At 55.3% G+C, this 11,937-nt stretch overlaps 2 protein-coding genes across 10 annotated transcripts in view; one reads left to right on the forward strand and one right to left on the reverse strand.

Moving 5' to 3' along the window:
* ATG7 (autophagy related 7) overlaps nt 1-2,025 on the forward strand; it is a 247,173-nt gene extending 245,148 nt beyond the window's left edge. For all 4 annotated transcript variants that reach the window (XM_053896758.1, XM_053896759.1, XM_053896760.1 and 1 more), the window contains one exon: nt 1,903-2,025. In XM_053896758.1, coding sequence (XP_053752733.1) covers nt 1,903-1,935 — 33 coding nt within the window. In that variant the 3' untranslated portion in view covers nt 1,936-2,025. The remainder of the gene's footprint in view (nt 1-1,902) is intronic.
* A 3,384-nt stretch (nt 2,026-5,409) lies between these two features.
* The window catches only part of VGLL4 (vestigial like family member 4), a 164,368-nt gene continuing 157,840 nt past the window's right edge, over nt 5,410-11,937 (reverse strand). For all 6 annotated transcript variants that reach the window (XM_019428139.2, XM_019428138.2, XM_019428137.2 and 3 more), the window contains 3 exons: nt 11,327-11,549; nt 6,194-6,317; nt 5,410-5,777 (listed from right to left, as the gene is read on the reverse strand). In XM_019428139.2, the coding sequence (XP_019283684.1) occupies nt 5,506-5,777; nt 6,194-6,317; nt 11,327-11,549 (619 nt within the window). In that variant the 3' untranslated portion in view covers nt 5,410-5,505. The remainder of the gene's footprint in view (nt 5,778-6,193; nt 6,318-11,326; nt 11,550-11,937) is intronic.

Here is an 11,937-nt window from a genome sequence, read left to right on the forward strand (position 1 = left end):
CCCAGTGTCCTATGAGAAACCCCATCTATTCACAGAGGGCACTGCCTGTTGACACAGACCTCCCAGGCCCTGGTTGGCATCTCTCCCACCTCTGTCAGGCTACAGCCCACAGGCCATGGCCCCTTCCTCTGTGCGGCCTGCCCTGGGCAGCCCCGGTTGTTCACATACTTCTTCCCACACACCTGTGCTCCCAGCTCCACACCTTGCTGTCTGTGTAATCCAGGGCAAGCCGTCTTACCTCCCTGAATGTGTTTCCATCCACACCTCCCAGGCTATTGTGAGGAGTGGAGGAGGGAGTATTTGCACCAGGTCTATGCAGCTGTAGCACAGGAAGGGGCTCCACAAACATGTTTATTGAATGACTGAGTGAAAAGAATGGATGAACCTCACCAGCGAACCCTCTGGTGGCTGGTTTCCCAGTCAGGGGGTCTGAACCAGAGGATTATCACAAACGTGGGCTCCTGAGTGCACCCTTGGTTCGAGATGCAGCCACCCCCGGCCCCCACCACCACCAAATCCCATCGAGGGCCCAGGCCCCAGAGTCTATTTCAAGTCGTACTGTGGATCTGCTGGGTGGGGAGCTAGACCCAGAGAAAGGCAGGGCCTGCCTGGCCTCTTTCAGGTGGCCGGACCCCAGACCGAGCTCCTCCCCACCCGTCCCTGCTCCTGCCGGCATCCGGATCTTGGCTTGCGCATCCCATCTTGGTATCTCAGGACAGTAGGGTGTATGTAGAAAGGGGGATGGGTGTGAGAGGCACAGCCACCACCAGCGCTCGGCCCAGGCAACTGGGACCTCAGGATAAAGGAAATTTCCTTCTCTCTGTATTTATTTTCCACATCCTTGACTTTGAAAGCCAAGCTGGTGTTGATATTTACCTTGGCCGGGCCTCCCCATCTCCCTGGGCCAGCCTCGTGTAAACATGATGTTCCTTCTCAGCTCTGCTAGGGTTGAGGTGGCCTTTTGCAACCAATTCTAGGAATTTTGAAATTCTGGAGGCATAAGTTCAGGGACCAGCCCCCCCAGGGATCCCAGGGTGTGAGGAGCCCTGGGGGGGCCTCCGTGCTGGCCTCGGGCTCCCTCCCAGGGATTCCTGCAGATAGCTGCAGCAAAAGAGCCAGACCTCTGGGGGACAGCTAGACGGGCCTCCAGGCCTGCTCCTTCGTCTCACAGCAGCACGGCTGAGGAAGCCCCGCTGTCCCCATGAAGGTTGGCCCCAGAAGTTTGGGGCTCACCAGAGACACACAAGGAGGGACAGAGAGAGGATCTGGCTGTCTCCCCTGGGGCTGGTGGGCAGAGAGCTTACTCACAAGGGACAGACAGCTCTTCGGTGCTTGTCCACGTGTGCCATCTGTAGTGCATTTGGCACCTGGACCGCAGCTGACATGCCGCCCAAGAGTGGGAACCTGCCACGGTGGGAAGTGTGTGCGCAGGCAGGCTGGGCCCCCTCAGAGCAAGCGCACGAGCCAGAGATCCTGCGCTCAGTGAGGGCAGACAGTGCGCAGCGAGGTGGTTGGAGAGGATGATTTGGGATGGTGGTCGGTGCTGCAGAAACGAGGCAGCGGGGCCGGTCGGGGCAGGGATGGCTGCTGTGCGGTGGATGGTGGAGGTGAGGGGTGTTCACGCTCCCCGTTCAAATCTCAGCACCCCCGCCCCCAGGCTAGCCACTGGTTCACTCACTCAGCAGTGAGGCCTCAGGTAAATGACCTCCCTTCTCTGGGATTTGCTCTCATTATACAAGAAATAGGGTGTCTGTCCTTAGTGCCAAGGGTATCTTGAGGCGTGCAGTGAGTCATCTGCAGGTGGGAGCCATCATTCTTGTCATCACCCAGCGCAGGTTTGAGCCCACATCAGTGGGCACCACCGGCCGGCTGAACACTGAACGTCTCCCCTTCTCTACACAGATCTGGGACATGAGCGACGATGAGACGGTCTGATGCGGCCCACCCTCGTGTGGCTGGCTTCTCCCTGGCTGCCTGTGGAGGACTTCTCTGTTGCCCGAATGCGACTGCCACCTCCAGGATAGGTGACTGTGGGCCCTGCGCCCCTCCCATCTTTCTGGTCCCCTCCTCTGCATACCTTGAGGACCAGGGCCCCCTCTCCACTGCCCAGGAGCTTCTGGGGTTCTCCATTTCTCCTGATTCATGATCCCGCCAGTTCTGAGCTAAATAATAACCTTGGCTTTGGCATTGCCACTGATCTTGGACTTGGTTCCCTCCACGAGTTCTTTTTTCTTCTTCTTCTTCTTCTTCTTCTTCTGGTCAAGTGTTTGATAGTGAAAACTCCCAGGATCCTTCCTACCTTGGCCCCGGCTGGGGCAGCAATGAGGACAGGGAAGAAGTCAGCCCTACACACAGCCAATGGGGAAATGAGAAACCAGCTCCTTCCGGCAGCCACTGTGGGGGCAGCACCAGGGTCCCTGGGCCACGATGCAAACCCCAGAGAGGGGCCTGTGGGCACCAGCGAGGGCTGATGTGCCTGTGAGCTCTGTCAGCCTGGTCTGCTGGAGAGGGAGGGCAGGAGAGCTGACCTCCATGTGGAACAGAAGGGCCCACACTCGTCCCAGTGAACCCAGAACTCCAGTATGGACAGACAGCGACCCAGACGGCTCCTCCGCTGCTTGGCCTGTCCTCATGTGTGGGCAGAGCATCTGTCCGTCCCTGCTCAGGGGAAGAAAGAAGTTGCCACTGCTGCCTGGGCAGGTGCCCCTCCTGCCCCGGAGAGGAGGCCTTGGCACCCAAGCCCGCTCTCCTGCAGCCAAGTGAGGGGGATGCCTGCCCCACCCAGGGGTGCCCTCTACTGTATCAGGCCCAGGACCCAGGCTAGAGTGGAGTCTGAGGCTGGCTCTTACAAGAGTGGGGATTCTGCAGGCCAGGTGGTCAGCGGTGTTCCGGCCTGTGTGGGATCTGTTGGTGCAGGGCCACTGAGCCCTCCCCGGGGCCCACGGGTCACACACACAGCCTGTGGTTTAAGAGCACTTTATTATTGTTCTTAAGGCTACTTTTAAGTACAAAAAAAAAGATGGCCTGCCAAACCTTTTTTTTTTCTTCCAGGAAAACAGGCCACAGAGAATGGTATATTACAGATTTACAAACATGGAGAGAACGGTCAGAACTCACTGCAACGGCGTGGCTCTGTGAAGAACTCACTGTGCTCCTCCCGAGGCCAGGGAGTGTGTCCTTTCCCAGTGAAATGTTTGGTTTTCTGCTTCCCCACTTGCCGGTGCCCCTCCAGGGTACCACCTATCCCAGATAGGCCAGCGCCCCGGGGCCGTTCCTCCCAAAGCAACGGCCTCGCTTGGGGACAGACTAGATGGCTGTCCCAGGAGCCTGCTCTTCACAGAGCCCACCAGCAGTGGGGTTGTTTTCCTGTGAACGCTCAGTAGCCTGTAGCAATAACAAACTAGTGGCTATTAAGGCAGATGCAGTGTTCTCATAGAATAACTGTGTTCCTGCACTTTTACAGACAAATCTACGACAAAAAAAAAAAAAAAGATCAACTTTTTTTTCCAAACCAAAAAAAAAAATGATTACAATAGGAAAGGGGAAAATTAAATAGCTACATATCATTAACAAATTAATTGTTCTTCAAAAAATACCTACAAATTTCTCTGTACATTCTTTACGCACAGCGTAATGATGGTCTTAAAGTTACCTATATAAAAAAAGTGTTCTCACTGATTTCTTCCTACAGAAAATATAGGGGCCTGAATGCGAAAGCCTGGAAGCCCAGTTAAGTGGGAGTGAAATGTGTGCAGGGGCAAGAGGAGAAGGGCTTTTCTTTCGCCTTTTGAAAGACCTGCGGCCACCCTGTGACCACAGCAAGAGCCAATCCGCTGACCTTTATTTCCCAGTGACCATTTTCAAAATTAACCAGCTAACTTGTATTTTTCTTACACTGAAAACCAGCCTGGAGGGCTCCCGCGAGTCCACGGTGCCTCACGGTGGGGAGGGGAGGCGGCCACGCCTGTGTCACCAGGGCAGGTGTCTTAAGCCCTCTGGTGGGTGAGGCTGGAATGTCGCACGGTAGAGGGGTGGGGAGAATAGAAATGTACGTTTAACACAAAAAAGAGGAGCAGCTGTTGAACATCCACAGCTGTGTCCGTCATGCTTTCTTCTTTGCCTAATTTCTAGTTAGTAGCTATTACTATAGCAAACAATAATAAATGCAGTAATAACTGTATAAAGTCAGAGGAATGTATACTGCCTTGGCCCCAGCGTACGAGGAAGCACACAAAATACCATATCACAGATTGTCAGTAATCTGCTGTTCATCCAAAAGGGTTGAAAGGGAACGGTTTCTGCATGGAGGGAAGTTGGAAGACACAAATCCCAACTCCCCTGGGCACTAGTAATAAGCAGACAGGGATGCAAAAAATAAATGTCAGCCGGCAGCAAAAACTCCAGCATCCTGCACCGCGGCTGACCAACGACTCGACTGCCCGTCTCCAGGGCCGGGCGGCCCCGCGCTGCTCAGGAGTAGTGTGACGACCAAACACAAATCTCAGAGTACAACTGTACCAGCAGTAAGTATATCTAGGACTGTAACTGACAAAAATAAACTAATTCTGAAAAGAAGCTAGTAAGTATTAAGGTTCTTGTTTACTATCTATACAATTAATAGAAACCAGCTATTTTTCTCCATTAAAACATGCATCACGTTGAAAGCACTATAGAATCGTCCAACCTCAGCTCTAGTCTAACAAACTGCAGTGTTTAGGAAAGGTAAAAATGCCCGTGATTGGTAGAGTCTGCAGTCCAGTTGCGAGCACCTGAAATCTAGAGAGAAAGACCTATAACCTGTATGAGACTTCCCCTTCCAAAGCTGTTTTGTCTAAATTAAAACAAAACAAAACAAAACAAAAAAAAAAAAAACAACAAAAACACAAATGGTCAGAAATGTCATCCTTAAACCCTTTGTTTTTCAGCAGTTTGCCCTCAGAGTACTAGCATCTCACATAAAGTTGTCAGGCAGGCAACTTTAGCCCTCCTCCAATAGTGCAAATCAGACGCGACAGTTCTCTGTTCTCTTCAAGTAGACGTGCGCGCACGCACGCACGGGCCGGACCAAACACGCAATGGAAGCTAAGCCACACACACCCTGGTCTCGAGAAGCAAATAAAAAGCACAAAGCATTTGAGTCACCAACGTCATGGCCTGTGACTGAGAAAGCGTGCGCCGTGGAGTCCTGGCCCCCGTCAGGGCAGCGGACCTGCATCAGAGGTCTCTTTGGTAACTGAGGCAGGAAGGTAGGACGCTACATCGGATGCTCCACGTGCAGCTCCTGCTCTCGTGTCGGAGGGCCCCCAGGTACGAATACCAAGCAAGTACAAAACAGAACAAAAATCCCAACGACATGGTTTTTGCGAATAAACCATCCCTTCCCTACCCTTCCCCCTACCCCACCCCCCACAAATTTTTTTTTTTTTTTCTGTGTTTTAAGCACTGACTGTTCAAAGCTCAGGCAAACCATGCAGATTGACATCTTGTTCAAGGGTGGTGCTCCCTTCACGAGACCACGGAGGGAGAGTGACTGTGGCTGACCATGTGCGCCGAGGGGCTGGAGGGCTGGCCCCTGCGCGAGGCTGACTCGGGGCTGCTGGATGCGCCATCCTTGGCCGCCTTGATCTGAAGCCACGTATCACCCAGGGCTTTGGCAAAGTGGTCGTCCACGGAGCCCGTGATGGACACCGAGTTGGGCGCCGGCTCGGGCTCCTTGTAGTTCTTGCCCAGGCTCCTGCGGAAGTGCTCCTCCACCACGGGGTCACAGGTGGTGGTGGCTGTTGGGGGGTAGGACAGCAGTCGGTCAGGGCTCTGGGGACAGAGGGCCCGTCTCCACCCGCCCTAGCTGGGCATTTGGGCAGGTCGCTTCTCAACACAGCAACGTGCCACCCTGGACTAGGTGTGAGTTCAGAGAGAGAGTGCGTGGTCTTAAGTAATTGTAGATCTTGTCCCACTACAGCGGGATCCTGGAGGTTTCTTCCCTCTGTCCCACTCAAGCCAGACACAATGCTGGGTGCCTGTGGGCTCAAAAACAACCCACACTTTTTCCGACCTCTATAAAACAAGCTCCAGGGGCTAGTTGTTCCGTCCACGGCACGATGCCGAACTGCGAACACTGCACTTGAATCCTACCCAACGAGGAAGCCCGAGCCCCCGCCCGGCTGCCTCCCGCCCCACACACAGGGTGACTTACAGCTCGGGGCCCTCCGGTAGCTGGCTGGCCCGGCCGCCACGCAGCCGCTGTGCGCGATGGGGCAGTGCGAGAGGTTACAGTTGCGGGTGCTGGCCGAGGCGCACGTGATCACCGAAGGCCGATTCTGGGGAGAAGAGGAGGCTGGGGTCAGCTGAGGCTTCGGCAGGCAGACAGGGAGTGGCGTCGCTTGCTCGCCCCAGCCGGGACCCCAGTCCTTCCACACGCAGCGCAGCTGCGAGGGAAGACGCATCTCCGTGTCCCTCCGCCACCGTGGACAGGCACCCATCCTGCCTGCAGGGAACGCGGCTCCTCCGCGCAAGGCCCTTGTCAGCACCCTCCCCTCCTCTGCCGTGAGCGTGTCCCGCAGCCCTTCCTGATGAGAGACAAAGTGAAGCCCAGCCTGTCTGCTGCCTCTGACTTCAAAACTGAAGAGAACCTGCTAAACCACAGCAAATTCAGTGAGCGGGGCCTCGGTGGGTATGTGAGAAGCCTTCACAGCCCCTCCAGTCAAGTCCCCAGAGCAGCCCAGTCCCTGCCTCTCTCACGGTGTGCCCTGTACCCCTCCGGGTGCTCTAAGCCATCCCAGGACCCTTCCGACATACTCCCGGTTTCTGCTTAAGCTAGAGACAGCTCCAGTCGGTTTCTACTATGACCACACAAATCACGACGGAGGCAGAAATACAGGATGTATCCCACCCCTCACCCCCTCTGCTCTGCCGACACTCTCCCCTGCCCCAAGAACATCAATACTGTCTGCCTGGTAAACTCTGCTCATCCTTTAAAACCTCATTCACCTATCCTCTCTGTGAAGACTTTTATGGCCACCTGCACGTTCAGCAAGTCAATCACCCCTTGTAAGTGCACCCAGAAGACACCGGCACCTGGCTCCTCTAACCCAGGCACACTTGAGAGCAAGGACCAGGAAGCGTTTCTGGATCCCCAGACCTTGGCCTGGTATCCAGGACAGAGAAGGTCTGTGAATCAAATAGCCGCCTAAGGTTCCAGCCAGGAAAGACCTCTCCTGACAGTGCAGAAGACAAGATGGAGAAGGATGTGCCCTGAGTTGCAAGACAACTGGAAGACAGCTGGTTGAAGGGCCGCCCAGAGGGCCCAGGGGGGAGGGCAATGTCAGTGTGAGGGGGATCAGGGCTCGTCCACCCCTGGCCTTCCCTTTAAATATTTCAACCAGTAGCCAGGATAAAGATACGAAAAGCTTGCACAGCAAACCTTCCCATGATGGGAAATGAACAGGAGTGAAAAACACGTTCTGTGATAAAGATCTGGACCTACAAGGATGAGCCAGGACGTGCTTGGATCTAACATGAAATTACTCACATCCAAGATGGGGGAAGATGTGGCTTCGCAGCAGCATGTTAAGGAAAAGTAGGGAGTTTCATTTATTAGCTCAACACATCAGCAATGGGGATGGAGTGAGTGCAACCCATCCCGGTATGGGCAAAAATGGCGCCACGAGAACAAGGCTCAGAGGCCAAGTAGACCTGCGGTGAATGCCAGCCCTCCACTCATCAGGCAGTAGCCGCACCCCTCTAGCCTCCATTTCTCCACGTGTGAGAAAGGAAGAGGAGCAGCTGCAAAGGGGTTGGAGGACCACCTGAGGTGAGGGGTTGGGGGCCAAGCCCGTGGTGACAGGGGAGTCCTGCCCTTCAGGGGCTGGTCATGCTGCCCATGGAGGACAGCCTGCAGCTTGAAGCCTACCTTCCGAAGGGTCTTTTTAATGCTGAGCCCATGTTCTCCCCACCTCCTGACCTCCATCCACAAGGCAGGGCTAAGATAGCCGTGGCCAAAGTGACCTTGCCCTGTAGGCCAAGCTGGAAATCTGACCCAGGCACGGGGCCAGCTACTAAGCGAGGCTCAGTAGGAGACTGAGATTGGTCTCAGGAGCCATGGGATGGCTGTGCCAACCTGGCTAGGTGGGTGAGCAGCAGAGATCCGGGCTGGTGCAGAGCCAGGGGAGGGAGAGCCTGGCTTCCTCACCAGCTCTCCCAGGCAAGGGCCGGCCCTTCCTTCCTGGTAACTGCTGTACCCATGACCCTGGGCTCCAGGAGACGGCCCGGGGTCCTCCCAATAAAACTCCCTTCCTTTTGTGCTTACGTCAGCTCAGGCTGGTTTTTGTTCCTTGGAACTGGAGTCCTGGCTGACGCAATGTCGCAAAGTGGGGACATGTTTTGGGGAGGTGGTCACAGAAGGCAAAGAAATGTAAAGCGTCCTAGAATGAATTTAGAGAAGCTTGGAATAAAGCTAGAAGAATAAAGTCAACGTGCGGCCTTTATTTCAGCCACTCCCGGACAGAATATGGCCGCCTAGCAGGGGCCAGCAACACAGAACCACCGATGAACAAGGGGATGCTGTGAAGACATTCTAACTTCACTCCTGGCAGCAGGTCATCTCTAGGGCACCTCCCGAGATGGAGGGAACACGGTGGCTGTGCACATGGACAACAGGGGGCAGTCTCATCTCCTCCCCCCCTTCCCCCCAACCCACCTGGCAGAGGGCTCCCAGGACAGGCCACACCACCACCCTCCTGTTCCGAGCTCAGGCCCATCTCCCTGACTCTGGCCGAATGCACGCTGTGCTTCAGTGCCACACACCCACCTGGAACAGACTGTGAGCTCATGGGATGCAAACTCCTCCCCCAACACCCTAGTTTTCCAGATAGAGAAACCAAAGGCCCGAAATGAGTAACCTGCTGGAGCCTCCACAGCAAACCAGCAGCAGGGCCAGGCTGAGAATGTGTCACTCACACTCCACTCACTCCTCTCCCCACCCACATTGGCTGCATGTGGAACCGACGCTGCCCTGGAGAAAGACCGACCACGTGAGAACCATCCCGATGGACACTATCCCCCAGGTTAGTATTTAACCTTAGCCTGCATCTCCCCATTTGCTGTCAAAGCCACTCTCGCGGTCTCTTCTGGAGCTTCCTTTAGGACACACGATCCCCTCAGAGCCGCCATCACAAGAACACAAAGTGGGGTGACATTTTCTGCAGCCTCCCCAGACATGCCTCTCTGGGAACTTTCCTTTTCTGGTTCCCGGAGATGTGAGTCACATTTTCCACCCAACAGAGGAAGGCTTCCCCTGGCTGCCCTGCACCGCCTGTCCTGCCTGCCCACCGCACACAGCTGTGCCGCTGCTCCAGGAAGCCCCCACCCAGTCCTCTCCCTTGCTCAGAGCTGCAGGACGGCAAACTCACTTCCCCACAGGAGCCACCCTGACCGCTCACAAATAAAACAGAACCGCAGCAAACAGCCTCTGAGCTGGCCATGTTGCTCACCTCTGTGTGGTCAGCAGAGTACCGGGCACAGAACTCGGTAATGTCTGAGCAGTAGCTCAGGTTCTAGTGACCGGCCACACCACACCACACTGACAAAGGAGGGAGCTCATTGAGCGGTTACCCCATGAATGAAACACACATGAATGATAACCTTTGCTTCATCACCACCCCCAACGTTAAATGAAAGCTTAGGGGTGTGGCCACCACGTCGGGGAAGCCAAAGGCTTCCCAGGAAAGCTGTCAGCCTGCCCCACAGCCATGGCTTTGTTCTCCATCCAGGGATCCCCTAAGAACTCAGGTGGGAATTCAAGGTTCTCAGTCCTAGAAAGCCTGCTCCACAGCCGCACAGCACATCGGACAGGCCAGGGACCTTCCTGCTGGGGGGCGGGGGTCAGCCAGGCACGTTTTACCGTAGGGTCAGGGAGACCACGGTAAAAGAGCCAAGTCACTGTGTCCAGCAGCATACTTCTCACACAGCAAATGTGACCCAAACCAACCAGAAGACCCTCAAAGTCATGGAAACCCATGATCCAAGAAACACTAAAGCTTCAGAGACAGCTGTTCTGGGCAGACATGGCTCCAGGGGCTCCAGGGAGTTTCTTCCTCCAAGCCACCATGGGCTTAGAGACTCATCTTCCCAGTGGAATCCCACCCCCACCTTGCCAAGGGACTCCCCACGGCAGTGGCTGCAGCCAGAGGGCTGAACTCCCTGTTCCTAGAATCAAATTCTCTGATGCCTAAAACACCTCTACTGTGGGCTCTGAGTGCAATCCTCTTTGCACGCACCCACTCCCCTGACTAGACTGCAAGCTCCTTCCGGGTTGGAAACATATTCCACTCATGTGTCTCTGTACCTCCAGAGCTTTGCCGAGTGCCCGAGGCACGGGCAGTACTAGTAAGTGTGCAGTAAGTGTCTGTCTACAGATACGTTAATATAGTTATTTGATAACCAGTCTCCTCTACACTAAAACCGTGAGTGCCCTTATCTTGCCTGCCCAGCTTCTAGCATCCTCGGACATGGTAGGTATCTACTCCGTTCTGTTACATGAATGAACGAAACAAACGGGATGCAGATGTCTGGCTCCCCCATGGGAAATGCAACTGTTCGTCGGCCTTACTGGATTCACAGGCACTGGCACGACTTCATCCGATGCCAAGGCCCTGCCGACAGCAGTTACTACAGACTAGATCAGAGACTGGCACCAGGCGTGCTGGGCCAGCTGTGTCAGGAGGGGTGGCCGGAAGCCCAGCGACAGGCACTTCGGTGGGGGGCTTCAGGAAAGCAGAGGGGAGCCCAGAAGCAGAGCCCGGGGCCTCCAGCTGCACGCAGCATCTCCTCAGGACCCGGCACCTTCCTCCACTCACTGCCAGTCGATCTTAAACGAACACTGACAGCGGGACCTATTAGGTCACAAGGCCCTAGCGGTTCAGAGAGAAACACCATGGGCTCATGCAGGGATTCCAAACCTCAATGCCAATGCTTCCTTTCGTATTTCCCCAGGAGCCCCATTTTTGAAATATTGGGTTTTTAATCAAGCGAACTGTGTTTATTAAGTAATAATTTAATTTCCTTATTTTCCTTTAATAAAAAACATTCCTATCTGCCAATCACAGATTTCTCACCAGCATGAGCTAATAACCCCTCTGACCACTGACTTTATAGAATTCCAACCCAAAGCAAAGCAACCAGACATTTAACTTCGTCACAGTGTGACCTTGTAACAGGCCGCCACCTCCCTCCCGGTCCTCTGCCCCGTGGTCTCCACCCGGGCGGCGGTCCCCACACCCCTGGACCAACGACCGGCCGCCAACCTGAGCCCTCCTGGACAAAGGCATACCTGCTGCCGCTCTGCAGGGGTCAGCGTGGGCGCGATGCCAGCCGGCCTGCTGGCGTCCATGCTGTTCTTGGTCAGCGCCAGGGGCTGCTCCATGCTGAGGCTGGGGAGGGATGTGTACAGGTGGTTGCCGTGAAGGCTCATGGTGGGGGCCACGGCACGCTCGATGGGGCTGCGGCTGCGCTCCCGGGGGTCTTTTCGGCAGTCTCCGTTGGCAGTCTTGTTCCTGAAAAAGAGGAATGAGCGCTCGGATGGAAACCCTGGCATGCTCTGAATGGCGAAGGGGAGACCGGCCTTGCACCGGGCGCCTCATGCTGATTATTTAATTCCTCACCGCACTAGGGAGAAATATCTCATCACCATCGTCATCTCCATTTGCCGAGGCTCAGGCCAAAGAGCTCCAGTAAGGCGAGGAAACCCCGTGCTCACCCAGGTCGGTGTGACGCCAGAGCCCCAGGGTCTGAGGTCGGCCATGTGGGGCCGTCCAAGCGAAGATGCCACCCCTCGGCTCAGCACCCTGCCCCTGAGCGGGGATGTGCTTGCAGAGCCCTTCCATAATAAACTCCGCTTGCTCGGAGCCTGGAGAACTTGCCTGCGTGCTCCAGGCCGGCTTG

The sequence above is a fragment of the Panthera pardus genome, unplaced genomic scaffold (genome assembly GCF_024362965.1).
Source record: "Panthera pardus isolate Hobbes unplaced genomic scaffold, ASM2436296v1 HiC_scaffold_8, whole genome shotgun sequence".
In the NCBI taxonomy this organism is placed as follows: Eukaryota; Metazoa; Chordata; class Mammalia; order Carnivora; family Felidae; genus Panthera; species Panthera pardus.